The 14390-nt window shown below is 43.9% G+C and overlaps 1 protein-coding gene across 1 annotated transcript in view; it reads right to left on the bottom strand.

Moving 5' to 3' along the window:
* The window catches only part of FAM92A (family with sequence similarity 92 member A), a 242114-nt gene that overhangs the window by 69493 nt on the left and 158231 nt on the right, over positions 1-14390 (bottom strand). Inside the window, exons 6-7 of the mRNA XM_030216481.1 lie at positions 13711-13815; positions 2033-2146 (exon numbers count right to left, since the gene is read on the bottom strand). Of these exons, the coding sequence (XP_030072341.1) occupies positions 2033-2146; positions 13711-13815 (219 nt within the window). The remainder of the gene's footprint in view (positions 1-2032; positions 2147-13710; positions 13816-14390) is intronic.

Genomic DNA, 14390 nt, shown 5'->3' with positions numbered 1-14390 from the left:
TGAATGTTTTCTCTGTTTTAATGAAGAGGTCTAAGTACACTTTATGAAGGTTAAGGCTGTGCTCACCTCTGCCGTTGTCGCTCACCAGGCTGCGTACATAGAAACCACCTCCACACTCCACATCTAGAACCTTCCCTGTGGTGTGTCCCACATCTTCTGCTGCAACTTCCTGCCTACGGCCAGGCGGGACATGGCAGCGGGAAGGCTCCAGATGGCCAGAGATAGCCTGGTTCCAACATTTCCATTGCCGGTGACCTACAGCAAGTTTGGAGAGCATGAGGGGGATGGAGAGGGACAGATGCTGGACTGCAGAACGGTGTAGAAGGGAGGAAAGGGCAGGGAACAGAAAGAATGAGATACTGAACCACAGGTGTAGGGAACATGGTGCTCATTTTCAAAGCACATAGACTTTCAAATTTCCATAGTAACATATGTAACTTTGTAAGTCTATGTACTTTGAAAATGAGCCTCGGTGTGTGAAAGGAGGGCACGTCAGCATGTGAGCTGGAGTAGGGGGGCCAATGTGACTTGGCAAGTCTGGATTGAGTTAGCTGGGTAGTCAGTAAAATCAACCAAGCAGCGCACTCATTTAAAAGGTCCTCGGGAGATAACTGAAGTTACTAACCTGTGGTACTGAAGTAGTTACTTGGGTAAAATTTGCTACAGTAAAATGTGATATTTTACCACAGTTTAGTAACTACCAAACCCAAGTCAGACTGCACAAATAGTAGGTATAACATTAAAGGGATAACACATATAATCTTAAATATATGTATTTTCAGTGATCCTGCTTGGACAGGATGCTGAACATCTGCATAAAGTTAAAGGTATAAGTTATTTAACTGTATGTAGCAATCATGAGGCTGAAAATGGACCTCATAGTACCATGTCACTGAATGAAACTATTTAGTATCTTACATGTTATTTGCATAGCTGAATCCTTCTCTCCAACACTACCTTACTGCTTAAATAACAGTGAAGCTCATTTTCAAAAGAGAAAAAAGTCCAAAAAGTGGTATAAATCTGCATTTGGAGGTTTTTCTCACAAAAACATCCAAATTGGTATTTTCAAAACCAATTTTTAGATGTTTTTCTATGAAGTCCATCAGAACCGCGTTCAAATCACAAGGGAGCGTGTCGGGGCGTGTTAAGGGCTGGATCTGAGCATTCCTAACACTTGGACATTTTTCAGCCATAATGGAAGGAAACAAAACCGTCCAGGACTAAAACTAAGACGTTTTGAGTTAAACCTGTTTTTATAACAAATAAGGCACAAAAATGTGCCCTAAATGACCAGATGAGGGAATGAGGGCCCCCAGTGCTCACTAAATCCCTTCCACCCGCAAAAATGTGATTTAAAACATTACTTTCCAGCCTCTATGCCAGCCTCAGATATTATACTCAGGTCCATTAGAACAGCATTCAGGAAGCCTAGCTAGCATCCTAGAGTATCCTAGTGGTGGGTGCAGTGCACTGCAGACAGGTGGACCCAGGCCCATACCTCTCCCTACCTGTTACACTTGTGGAGGAAACTGTGAGCCCTCCAAAATGCACCAGAAATCCACTGTACCCACATACAGGTGTCTCCTTCACCAGTAAAGGCTATGGTAGTGGTGTGCAGCTGGAGGTAGTGGGTTTTGGGTGGGCTCAGCAGACAAGATAAGGGAGCAATGGTGAGATATGTACCTAACAGCATTTTATAAAGTCCACTGCAGTGCCCCCTAGGGTGCCCTATTACTTTCCTGGGATTTCTGAGGACAAGTCTACTTAAAATGCTGGCTCCTCCTACATCCCAATAGCTTGATTTTGTGCGTTTTGCACTTGGACGTTTTTTGTTTGAAAATGGACCAAAAAACAAAATGTCCAAATCACAAAACCTTGTTCAAAACAGTATTAAAAAATTTAATAAAAAAAGGTGTTTTTCTTTTTTGAAAATTACCTTCTTTCCTATTCAGATTTTGGACATTTTTTGCAAAACGTCCAAAGCTGGACTTAGGACGTCATATCGAAAATGCCCCTCCACGTCTCTTACCTGTATATCTTCCTCCTCATCAATGTTATCTATATGTTGGTAGGCAGAAGTGTATATCTCTAATGCTTTTGCATGGAATGACATTTCAATATTTATGAACTCACAGAAAGTTTTCTAGAAAACAAGAAGCAGGAGAAATTAATCAACAAATTTATTTTCACCTGAAGTAAAGGTTTATCTTATGTGGCTCAAAAAAAAACACAACAACAAGTCATGCATTCCTGTGTAGTACATATGAAGCCAAAGACTTATAACAACACAATAACCTGACTCTAAAACAGGCATCAGTGGTGGAACCAGCCGAACGAGTACTATTTTTGTTCAAAAAAAATTCTTGGGGAGGATGGTGTGAACAGATGATTTTAGATGTAGAAAAATTATACATCCAAAAATTTCCAAGGACAAGCAGGCCATAATTCTCACATTTGGGTAAGATGATCCCACATGGCTCAGTTCAGAGCTTTTAACAAACTTCAACAGAGCTTTTGTGGCGTGCGAGGCACACTCCACTGAAAGTGTGTGAATGCCTTCCCGCCTGGTCGACTTTTTATCCCGCTCTTCACATCACTCGGTCTGAACAGCTTTTGAGTGCCTTTTGGCTTCGTTTTTGGTGATATTTTTGGCGTTCCTGTGTTTGGGTTCCTTTTTCCCTTACTGTTTTAGTATTTTTTTATTCCCCTTCCAAGTTTCCTTTATTTTTCCCGCATCACTGGGCTGTTTTTAGGCCTTGACTTAGACCGCATTTTCTCATGGTTTTTTTTGCTAGTGCCTTGCCCCTTTTTTGGCACCGTAGCTCATTTGATTTGGCTGCAGAAGTTTTCCCTTCCATGTCCACGAAAGTTCCTGGTAGGGTTAAGTGCTGTAACTGCTGCAATTGGATCATCTCTGGAAAGAACACCCATTCTTGGTGTCTTCAGTGTTTAGGGCCTGACCATAGCCCTGTTGACTGTGTCCTTCATCTTTGCATGAAGAAATGGATCCAGTTAGCCAGACAGGCTCAACGCGAAAGGATTTTTGGAGCTAGGTCCGATTCCTCGACGTTGGTGTATCCCACATTTTCCCACCTATTTGCAGGCTCAATGTGCCATACAAAGACCTGTTATGGCGGTGCCATTCCAGGGTAAAAGATACAATTGGTGTTACAAAAAGATTAAGGCTGACATAATGGAACTAAGCGACAGTTATAGAAAGAAGACTTTCCGAATAAGGGTGGAGTGTTGGAGTATTATAATTAAGCTAAGGATTCTCGTGGTAGGCCTTGTTGAAGAGATAGGTTTTCAGAGATTTGCGAAAGTTAGTTATTTCGTTAATTATTTTCAAGTTAGTTGGTAGGGCATTCCACAGCTGTGTGCTCATGTAGGAAAAGCTGGACGCATGTGTTAGTCTGTATTTTAATCCTTTACAGCTGGGGAAGTGCAGATTAAGAAATGTGCGGGCAGATCTTTTAGCATTTCTGGGAGGCAGGTCCACTAGGTCTAGCATGTAGGCCGGGGCATCTCCGTAAGTGATTTTATGAACAATCGTGCAGATCTTGAATGCGATACGTTCTTTCAGTGGGAGCCAGTGTAGTTTCTCTCTTAGGGGTTTTGCACTTTCATATTTTGTTTTTCCAAATATAAGTCTGGCTGCAGTATTCTGGGCTGTTTGAAGTTTCTTGACAATATGTCCTTTGCAGCCAGCGTAGAGTGAGTTGCAGTAGTCTAGGTGACTTAGTTCCATTGACTGTACCAGGTTGCGAAAAATGGATCTTGGGAAGAAAGGTTTTACTCTTGTGTTTCCACATGGAGTAGAACATCTTCTTAGTTATATTCTTCACGTGGTTTTCGAGTGTGAGATTTCGATCAATGGTAACTCCAAGAATTTTCAGTGTTTGAGACGGGAAGGGAATAGTTTGATATGGTTATAGTGGTGAACTTACTTGTATTATGTTGTGAGGTGAGCATAAGACATTGTGTTTTTTCTGCATTAAGTTTTAGCTGAAATGCATCCGCCCAGGAGTGCATGATTTGGAAGCTTTGGTTGATTTCATTGGTGATTTCCTTTAGATCATGTTTGAACGGGATGTAGATTGTGACATCATCAGCATAAATATAAGGATTGAGGTTTTGATTGGCTAGTAGCTTGGCTAAGGGTATCATCATTAGGTTGAAGAGGGTTGGTGAGAGGGGGGATCCTTGGGAGACTCCACATTCGGGTGTCCATGGGGCTGATGTGGTCGTGTTGGCTGTTACTTGGTATGATCTTGTGGTCAGGAATCCTCTAAACCAGTTAACATTCCCTCCAACTCCAAAGTACTCTAGGATATGGAGTAATATTCCATGGTTGACCATGTCGAAGGCACTGGACATGTCGAATTGAAAGAGAAGTATGTTGTTGCCAGTTGCAATCGTTTGTTTAAATTTATTCATTAAAGTCACTAGTACTGTTTCAGTGCTGTGGTTTGACCGAAATCCTGATTGAGACTCATGAAGAATTGAGTATTTATTTAGGTAGTTAGTGAGCTGTTTCGTCACTACGCCCTCCATCAGTTTGGTTATCAGAGGGATAGATGCTACTGGACGATAGTTGGTTAAGTCATTTGTACTTTTCTTTGCGTCTTTAGGTAAAGGCGTGAGTAGAATGTTTCCTTTATATGTCTTATATAACCTCCCTATCAACCCACTCATTACTTTACCTCACCCATTTCTATTCTTCTATCACCTTCTCCCACTACTCCAACCAGAGTTACACCTAATCACACTGACCACCCTTCAACATCTTCTGTCCTTCTGTGACTGTTCTCTTGTGCTTGACTGCTTAAATATTTTAAATTTAAATGCTTTACTTTTTGTCTATTAAATTGTAAGCTCTTTGAGCAGGGACTGTCTTTCTTCTGTGTTTGTACAGCGCTGCGTACACTTTGTAGCGCTCTAGAAATGTTAAATAATAGTAGTAGTAGTAGTACTTTATCCTTTGGGAAGAGACCATTTTGTAGCATGTAGTTCAGGTGCCTCGTGAGGTCTGTTTTGAATTGTTGAGGGGCAGATCTTATAAGGTTAGTACGGCAGATGTCTAATTTGCATTTTGACTTGGCGTATCTTCCAAGCGATTGGGAGATGTTATTGATCGAGAGTGTATCAAAGTTGGTCCATGATCGGTCTTGCTGGATGTTCCCCAGGTATTGGACCTAAGCACTCAAGGAGGTTTACACATAATCAGTAGTGTTGATAGGTATCATGAGTCATAGCTTTATAATTTTCTCTTTGAAGTAGTTTGCAAGCTTGTGTGCTGATGGGGTGTCTATGTTAGAGGTGACCGGTGTGGTATTTAATAGTTTGTTTACGAGTTGGAAGAGTTTATGTGTATCCTTGTAGTCTGGTCCGATTTTAGTTTTATAGTATGATCTTTTAGTTTGTTTGATGGTGTATTTGTATTTTCTTTGTAGTTGTTTCCAGTCGTTGAGTGCAGAGTCGTCTTTTTTCTTATTCCATGCTCGTTCTACTCTTCGGACTTGTGTTTTTAATTCTTTCAATTCTTCATTAAACCATGGGATTGAGTTTTTTCTGTGTGAGGTTCTGGTTTGAAGTGGAGCTAAGTTGTCTAGTATGGTTCTGCATCTGATGTCCCATTCATGAAGAAATTGGGATGAGACTTGACATTCCTTATGATGTTTCTTATTATTTTCAGTCGGTTCCTTCTTCCATTTTCTGAATTATTTTCTTTTAGCTCTAATAGCTTCCTTCACCTCACTTTTTAAACATGCCGGCTGTCGTTTGGTCTTCCATCCTCCTTTTTTAATATGCGGAATATATTTGGCCTGGGCTTCCAGGATGGTGTTATTGAACAGCATCCAATCCTGATGTAAATTTTTGACCCTCACAGCCGCTCCTCTAAGTTTTTTTTCACCGTTCTTCTCATTTTATCATAGTCTGCTTTTTAAAAGTTAAATGCTAACGTATTTGATTTTCTATGTATACTTACTTCAAAGCTAATATTAAATCCCATCACATTATTTTTGGATGCTGTTCAAAAATACCATCCTGGAGGCCCAGGCCATACATATTCCGCGAATTAGAAAAGAAAGACGGAAGTCCAAAAGACAGCCGGCCTGGTTGAAAAGTGAGGTGAAGGAAGCTATTAGGGCTAAAAGAAACGCCTTCAGAAAATGGAAGAAGGAACAGTCTGAAAATAACAAGCAGCAGCATAAGGAGTGTCAAAACAAATGCAAGGCGCAGATAAAGAAGGCCAAGAGGGATTACGAAAAAAAGATAGCATTGGAGGCAAAAAAACATAGTAAAAATTTTTTTCGGTATATTAAAAGCAGGAAGCCGGCAAAAGAATCTGTTGGGCCGCTGGATGACCGAGGGGTAAAAGGGGCGATCAAGGAAGACAAAGACGTAGCAGAGAGACTCAATGAATTCTTTGCTTCGGTCTTCACCGAGGAAGATTTGGGTGGGATACCGGTGTCGGAAATGGTATTTCAAGCGGACGAGTCGGAGAAACTTACTGACTTCACGGTAAACCTGGAGGATGTAATGGGGCAGTTCAGCAAACTGAAGAGTAGCAAATCTCCTGGACTGGATGGTATTCATCCTAGAGTACTGATAGAACTGAAAAATGAGCTTGTGGAGCTACTGCTAGTGATATGCGACTTGTCCTTAAAATCGAGCGTGGTACCGGAAGATTGGAGGGTGGCCAATGTAACGCCCATTTTTTAAAAAGGCTCCAGGGGAGATCCGGGAAATTACAGACCGGTGAGTCTGACGTCGGTGCCGGGGAAAATGGTAGAGGCTATTATTAAAAACAAAATTACAGAGCACATCCGAGGACAAGAATTACTGAGACCAAGTCAGCACGGCTTTTGTGTGGGGAAATCTTGCCTGACCAATTTACTTCAATTCTTTGAAGGAGTAAACAAACATGTGGACAAAGGGGAACCGGTTGATATTGTGTATCTGGATTTTCAAAAGGCGTTTGACAAGGTACCTCATGAAAGGCTACAGGGGAAATTGGATGGTCATGGGATAGGAGGAAATGTCCTATTGTGGATTAAAAACTGGTTGAAGGATAGGAAACAGAGTGTGGGGTTAAATGGGCAGTATTAACAATGGAGAAGGGTAGTTAGTGGGGTTCCTCAGGGGTCTGTGCTAGGACCGCTGCTTTTTAATATATTTATAAATGATTTAGAGATGGGAGTAACTAGCGAGGTAATTAAATTTGCTGATGACACAAAGTTATTCAAAGTTGTTAAATTGCGACAGGATTGTGAAAAATTACAAGAGGACCTTACGAGACTGGGAGACTGGGCGGCTAAATGGCAGATGACGTTTAATGTGAGCAAGTGCAAGGTGATGCATGTGGGAAAAAAGAACCCAAATTATAGCTACGTCATGCAAGGTTCCACGTTAGGAGTTACGGACCAAGAAAGGGATCTGGGTGTCGTCGTCGATAATACACTGAAACCTTCTGCTCAGTGTGCTGCTGCGGCTAGGAAAGCGAATAGAATGTTGGGTATTATTAGGAAAGGTATGGAAAACAGGTGTGAGGATGTTATAATGCAGTTGTATCGCTCCATGGTGCGACCACACCTTGAGTATTGTGTTCAGTTCTGGTCGCCGCATCAAGAAAGATATAGTAGAATTGGAAAAGGTGCAGCGAAGGGCGACTAAAATGATAGCGGAGATGGGACGACTTCCCTATGAAGAAAGATTAAGGAGGTTAGGGCTATTCAGCTTGGAGAAGAGACGGCTGAGGGGAGACATGATAGAGGTATATAAAATAATGAGTGGAGTGGAACAGGTGGATGTGAAGCATCTGTTCAAGCTTTCCAAAAATACTAGGACTAGGGGGCATGCGATGAAACTACAGTGTAGTAAATTTAAAACAAATCGGAGAAAATTTTTCTTCACCCAACGTACAATTAAACTCTGGAATTCGTTGCCGGAGAAAGTGGCGAAGGCAGTTAGCTTAGCAGAGTTTAAAAAGGGGTTGGACGGTTTCCTAAAGGACAAGTCCATAAACCGCTACTAAATGGACTTGGGAAAAATCCACAATTCCGGGAATAACATGTATAGAATGTTTGTATGTTGGGAAGCTTGCCAGGTGCCCTTGGCCTGGATTGGCTGCTGTCGTGGACAGGATGCTGGGCTCGATGGACCCTTGGTCTTTTCCCAGTATGGCATTATGTACTGTTATCAAGCGGCCCCAGCACCATTACCTCCTGCACCAGATCATGCGCTCCACTAAGGACTAGGTCTAGAATTTTTCCTTCTCTTGTCAGCTCCTGTACCAGCTGCTCCATAAAGCAGTCCTTGATTTCGTCAAGGAATTGTACCTCCCTAGCATACCCTGATGTTACATTTACCCAGTCAATATCGGGATAATTGAAATCACCATTATTGTGTTGCCCTGTTTGTTTGCATCCCTAATTTCCTTTAACATTTCTGCATCTGTCTGTTCATCCTGGCCAGGCGGACGGTAGTACACTCCTATCACTAACCTTTTCCCCTTTACACATGGAATTTCTTCAATCCATAGTGATTCCAAGAAGTGTTTTGTTTCCTGCTGAATTTTCAATCTATTTGATTCAAGGCTTTCCTTAATATACATTGCTACCCCTCCACCAATTTGATCCATCCTATCACTATGATATAATTTGTACCCTGATATGACAGTGTCCCACTGGTTCTCCTCCTTCCACCAGGTCTCAGAGATGCCTATTATATCTAATTTTTCATTTAGTGCAATATAGTGCTTCGTCCCCAGCATAATGGCGGAGCCAGTAGAGGCTGAGAGAGAGCCTTCCTCCGGATAGGCAATCTTCAAAATGTTCATGGCCTGCACAAGCAGGTTGGGCAAATCCTCTGAGCGAAAAAGCCGCACTGCAGAGGGGTCGTCCGCTCCATCCGAGCGAGGATCAGTCTCTTCCATCGATTCCGCTAAGGATCTCTGGGAGAACTCAGACACGCTGCCGTCATCCACATCAGAGGAGACCGAGTCCCCCGAGGGTGGAAGATCCACCCGAGGGCGCTTAAGCATAGAGGCCTCATCACCCCGATCAGAGAGGTGGGCAGGGGCAGTGTTCTGCATAAGAAAGGCCTGATGCAGCAGCAAAATGAACTCAGGGGAGAAACCCCCCAGTCTGTGCATCTCTGCAGCCTGTGCCGCGGCCCTAGAGGCGTCCTCCATCTGCGCTCCCAGTAGCGGGGGAGAGGCGTGTTGTGCGTCCAAAATGGCGTCCGGCACGGAACTCTGAGAAGGAGCCACGCGGGAAGAAGGGCGTTTTAATTTCGCCGACTTCTTACTGTCGCCCGATTCAAGGGCGACCAAGCTGTTAACGTCTCCCATCTCGAGGGCGGCCCAAGAAGGAGCCGACCGAGCCGCGTGGCCGGTCACGACCAGGAGGGCGGCCAGCGGGGGATGGGCTCCTAAGGCGGGAAAGGCTGCCGCGCCGGAGGAAAAACCGGTGAACTCTCCCGGTTCCGAAAGGGCGCCCAAAAAGGGCGACTACCTTCGATCCCCCCGCTTCCCCGCTAGGGACGCGAACGCGTTCCGGGGAGCATCTTTTCGCGCCCTTGCCATCCGAGGCCATAGCCACGTGGAGACCGTTCGGGGAACCCCCTGCCCGCTAGTAAAAGGTAAAAATTACCCGCTTCTTGCTCCGAGCAGCGACGACTTGTTCCAGTGAGCAGCTGCAAATGGATGTCCTTTTTGAACGTTTAAAAAAAAAAATTTTTTTTTTTTTTTTGTTTAACGGAGCCAGCGGGAGGGGGGAGAAAAGGAGGGACCTGGCACCACCAGGTTTGCACTTGCTCACGAAGAGCCCTCAACCCCAGGTACTCAACAAAACCTAAACAATTAGGCTTGGAGACCTAGCCAGAGCTGCTGCTGTGCGACCACACACCTGCTGAGATAGAGAACATACTGGGGAATTTCCGGCAGCACATGACCACATATAGGGAGGCAAAAGATTGCTCTCTATCTCCACCTGCTGGTAGATGGACACAACCCACCAGTCTATGGATTGATCGGCTTGATGATAGGGAAAGTGTTTGAGAGTGAAAGAGACACTGTGAGTGAGAGAGAGAGAGATTGTGTGTGTGACAGAGATACCTCCCCCCTGCCTTTCTGTGTTGGCTGGACCCGCTCCCCCTGCCTCTCCCGCTGTGTGGTCGCAGGACCCCTCCCCCTCCCTCTGTGGTGTGTCTCCCGCCCTCCTCACAGGTCTCCCGCCACCCCTCCTCTCAGGTGTCTTGATCCCCCCTTCGTGTTTGCTCTCAGGACCCCCTCCCCCCCTCCATCTGTGGTTTGAAGACCCGTTCCGGACCTCATCCTCCCTATGCCCCCTCCCTCTCATGTTTCTTTTCCCCCTCCTCTGTGGTCTGAGGACTGTAGGATAAATCACAGATAATAAATTACCTGTGTCCAGGTTCCCCTAAGCAGAACTATCTGCAAGCAAATAATCCTGAATTAGGTCTAGGGGTGGGAACCTTGGAACCTAGCCAAATACTTCCGTTAGAAAGAACTGTAGCTGAGATTGTAGGCTGAGATATATATATTAGATTTATTATAGTATGTCAGGTAAGAAAATAGAGCTAAGGTATACAAAATAGAACTCTGCAAGCTTTGGCTGATTACAAAATTACTGGCTGATAAAAATTACACTCATACGTCACACTACTAAACACTAATTCTTATTGGTTACCAGGTAAAATTACACCACTGATCAGTCACACTATGTTACGAGGTAGTACAGTTATTAGCAGCTTCTCCTAATCACAAGTACGACAGCACCAGCCTTCTGCTCAGGTAAATACCACTAACTAGCCCCCGACTAGTAGGAAATGAATCACCGTGTTTCTCACCAGGCCTAGACCTCAGGGTCGTTTCTCTCGGGAGCTGGCACGGGACACCTCACAGACTCAAGCTGGATTCACAGCGAGTCTCAGTCGCAGCTGGAAGGGAACTCTGCAGCAGATAAGGAGGTCACAGGTCACGCAGGGCAGGTACAGCTGAACCACGATACTTTCCTCCAGATACACAGTTCATCAGTTGGTGGACCTTATTAGGTCTCACTGGTCTTCTTTTCACCTCCACCTTCTTCCAAGGCTTCCGAATAAATCTTCTCTCTTTGTTCCCGCTCTCCCCGTACCTCTTGGTCCGGTGGCTGCAGGAACCAAACTGGATCTTCCTCAGCTCACTGCCTGGCAAGAACAGTCCATTGTTCTTGACCTTCAAGTTGTTACATTTTGGTATGCATTTTCTGTTTCTCACCCGCCTTGCTGGAGCCAGCCTCTCAGGGAGATAAGGGGGGCCTGGTTTGCCCACAGCATGTCCTTGGTGTTGAGCTTCTGCTGGAATTTTCCACAAGCTGCAAAGCTGTTACTTGCTGACACAGAGATGTGTGGGTCAGAGTGTACAGCCTCCATTTTGCTGTCATAGGATTATACAGGCCCAGGCCCGCAAGGTGAGACACACAGGGAAATACTCCTACAGGACCCCCTCCCCTGTGGCCTGAGGACCCCTTCCGCCTCTGTAGTCTCAGGTCCCACCCCTGCCGCCCCGCCCCTGCCGAAGTCGCAACCGCTGACCTCTCTACCCCTCCCCCCCCCCCACAGGGTGCCACTGCACCTCCCCCCCTCCAAAACCGGAAGGACTTCCATAAAGCAGTAGGAAAATAAGTGGCAATCGGTGCAGAGCTCAGTCAAACCCCCTTACAGGAGCTGCACCATCTAAAGCTGCAACGCGCCCACCTCGTCGCCAGAGAGAAGCCTAGCTCCACAACTGCAATAGCGGGGCGGGAGGGAACTGGCAGGCTCTGTTATAGAATGATGTAAAAGGAACATAGGTAGAGGGGTGTTTAAAACTTCACTGTTATTGGCTGATAAAAGAAATTGAGGCGGAGCAGGGGTTGAAATAAGGTGTTAGTATTGGAGTGAGAGGAGAGGGTGGGAAATTGTCCATTATTGACTGGTGTGAGAGCCGGGGGCGGAGTTGGAGAAGTCGATAAGCTGTGCTGGCTGGTGCCAAGATTGAGAGCTGGGACGGATCTGAGGGCGGGAAGTTGTCTGTTATTGATGGGCTTGTGATCCGGGCCAGAGCTTGGGCATTTGAGAAGCTGCTCTGTTATTGGCTGATGCCAGGACTGCGGACTGGCCTAGAGTTGAAGAGGTCCGTTCTTATTGGCTATCTTTAGAGTCAGGGACGGAGCTGAGGGCGGGGAGTTGTCCGTTATTGATGGGTATAGGTGAAAGGTGTATGGCACAGGGTGCAGGGCGGGCTATGGAAGATAACTGTTGGACCGGGAGTATTGTGTTCAGTTCTGGTCGCCTCATCTCAAAAAAGATATTAAGGAATTGGAGAAGGTGCAGAGAAGGGCGACGAAAATGATAAAAGGGATGGGACGACTACCTTATGAGGAGAGGTTAAGAAGGCTAGGACTCTTTAGCCTGGAGAAAAGGCGGCTGAGGGGTGATATGATAGAGATGTACAAAATAATGAGTGGGGTAGAACGGACAGATGTAAAGCATTTGTTTACGCTTTCTAACAATAATAGAACCAGGGGACACAAGATGAAATCAAAATGTAGTAGGTTTAAAACAAATTGGAGAAAGTTTTTCTTTACTCAGTGCGTGGTTAGACTCTGGAACTCATTGCCGGAGAAGGTAGTGACGGCAGCTGGCCTTGCTGAGTTTAAAGGGGGTCTGGACAGATTCCTGAAGGAAAAGTCCATTGATCGTTATTAAATTTTGGGGTTTTGCCAGGTTCTTGGGGCCTGGATTGGCCGCTGTCGGAGACGGAGTGCTGGGCTTGATGGACCTTTGGTCTTTTCCCAGCGTGGCAGTGCTTATGTACTTATGGTTCTTTGGTACTGGAAATCTGCTTCAGTCTACTCAGTCTTTCGTTGGTGGAACTATGTGTGCTCCTTAACGCACTATGAATGCAGAATAGCACAAAAAAGTAACTCCTTAAAAAGATTTCACAATATGTGGTCATTATTCTATGATTTTTCTACAAATATATGAAACCCACGATGATTGATTACTGCAATTTCTATAGTTAACAGAGCGCTTGCAGTGGTTGCTGTGGCTGAGATTGTTGTGATTTCTATACTTGCTATGGCTACTATTGATCCTATACAACTTTTGTCATTATTCACTTATGTCATGGTGGATGTCTCTAGCTCGATTGTCACATCATACTTGTCTGGTTTGGTCTTCATTGTTATGATATTATTTCACTACACTGTATTATATAATTGTAACTGCAATATTACTGCTATATGTATGATATTTTATAACAATAAAAATAACTGACCAAAAATAAAAATACATATTAGCAACTACACCTTACTAAATGAATTCTCACATTTTTCCAGTTTTAAATTGGTAGAAGTTGATATGGTCCATGTTATCCAATAAATAAATCACTGCAGTTCAGACAGACCGAGCTTTTAAGAGCATTAGCTCTATATGATGAAACTTGTTTGCCCTTGTCTGACACATTGGTATTTTCAATGAAAAACGCAAGATCTGTTAAAACTAAAGTTGGTATTATCAACCTAATTTCTTTTATTAAGAGGAACATGAAAATTGGTACTGCGATTGCTTGTCACCACTGTCTGGCAATATAAAGATGCTTTAAGATAATTATGATTTAGTGCCTCAGGATAAAAAATTGATAACTCTCAATATGCGTACCTTTAAGTCTTTTATTTTCTGTTTCTCAAAATTATCAATTGTTTCTTCCAGCTGACGACTTATTCGTGCAGCATCCATTGTAGCTCTCTGGAGTTCACTTTCTGCCTGCCAAAACAAAGTCAAAAGTGAAAATAGCTACTTTTAAAACTAGTTATTAACAAATGAAAAAAGTGTATGCTTGTAGTATAACACAAAGTGCATTTCATAATCTTCTTGGGATCCATATTTAAACGGACTTATGAGCTTAAACATCTAAATCCTCTGTTCATTTTTCCGTGGCACTATACTAATAATGCTGTCAATAATCGCTTAAAACACCTCAGCACTATTTGTAGAGTGCTGACGTGGAGTTTCACCTAACTATACATACTGCAGCAATGCTATTTATACGCTATCCCCTGGATTCTATATAGTGTGCCTAGAGATCCGTGCCGAAATCCAACTGTATTCTGTAACAACACACATAAGTTAATTGGCTTAAGTCAATCAGTGTTAACAGCATTTAACAAGAAATAATGAGTACTAATTGGCAATAATTAGAATTTACGCACACAACTCCCTAAGCGTATTCTGTAATGCAAAGCACCTAAATTTTAATGAGCGCAGGCAAAAAAGGAGTGGTTTTGGGCATGGAAATGGGCGTTTCAAAATTTATGCGCATTGTTATAGAAAATGACCCT

The sequence above is a fragment of the Microcaecilia unicolor genome, chromosome 1 (genome assembly GCF_901765095.1).
Source record: "Microcaecilia unicolor chromosome 1, aMicUni1.1, whole genome shotgun sequence".
NCBI lineage: Eukaryota > Metazoa > Chordata > Amphibia > Gymnophiona > Siphonopidae > Microcaecilia > Microcaecilia unicolor.
Note: the sequence above shows the minus strand (reverse complement) of the source record. Positions and strands in the feature narration are given on the sequence as shown.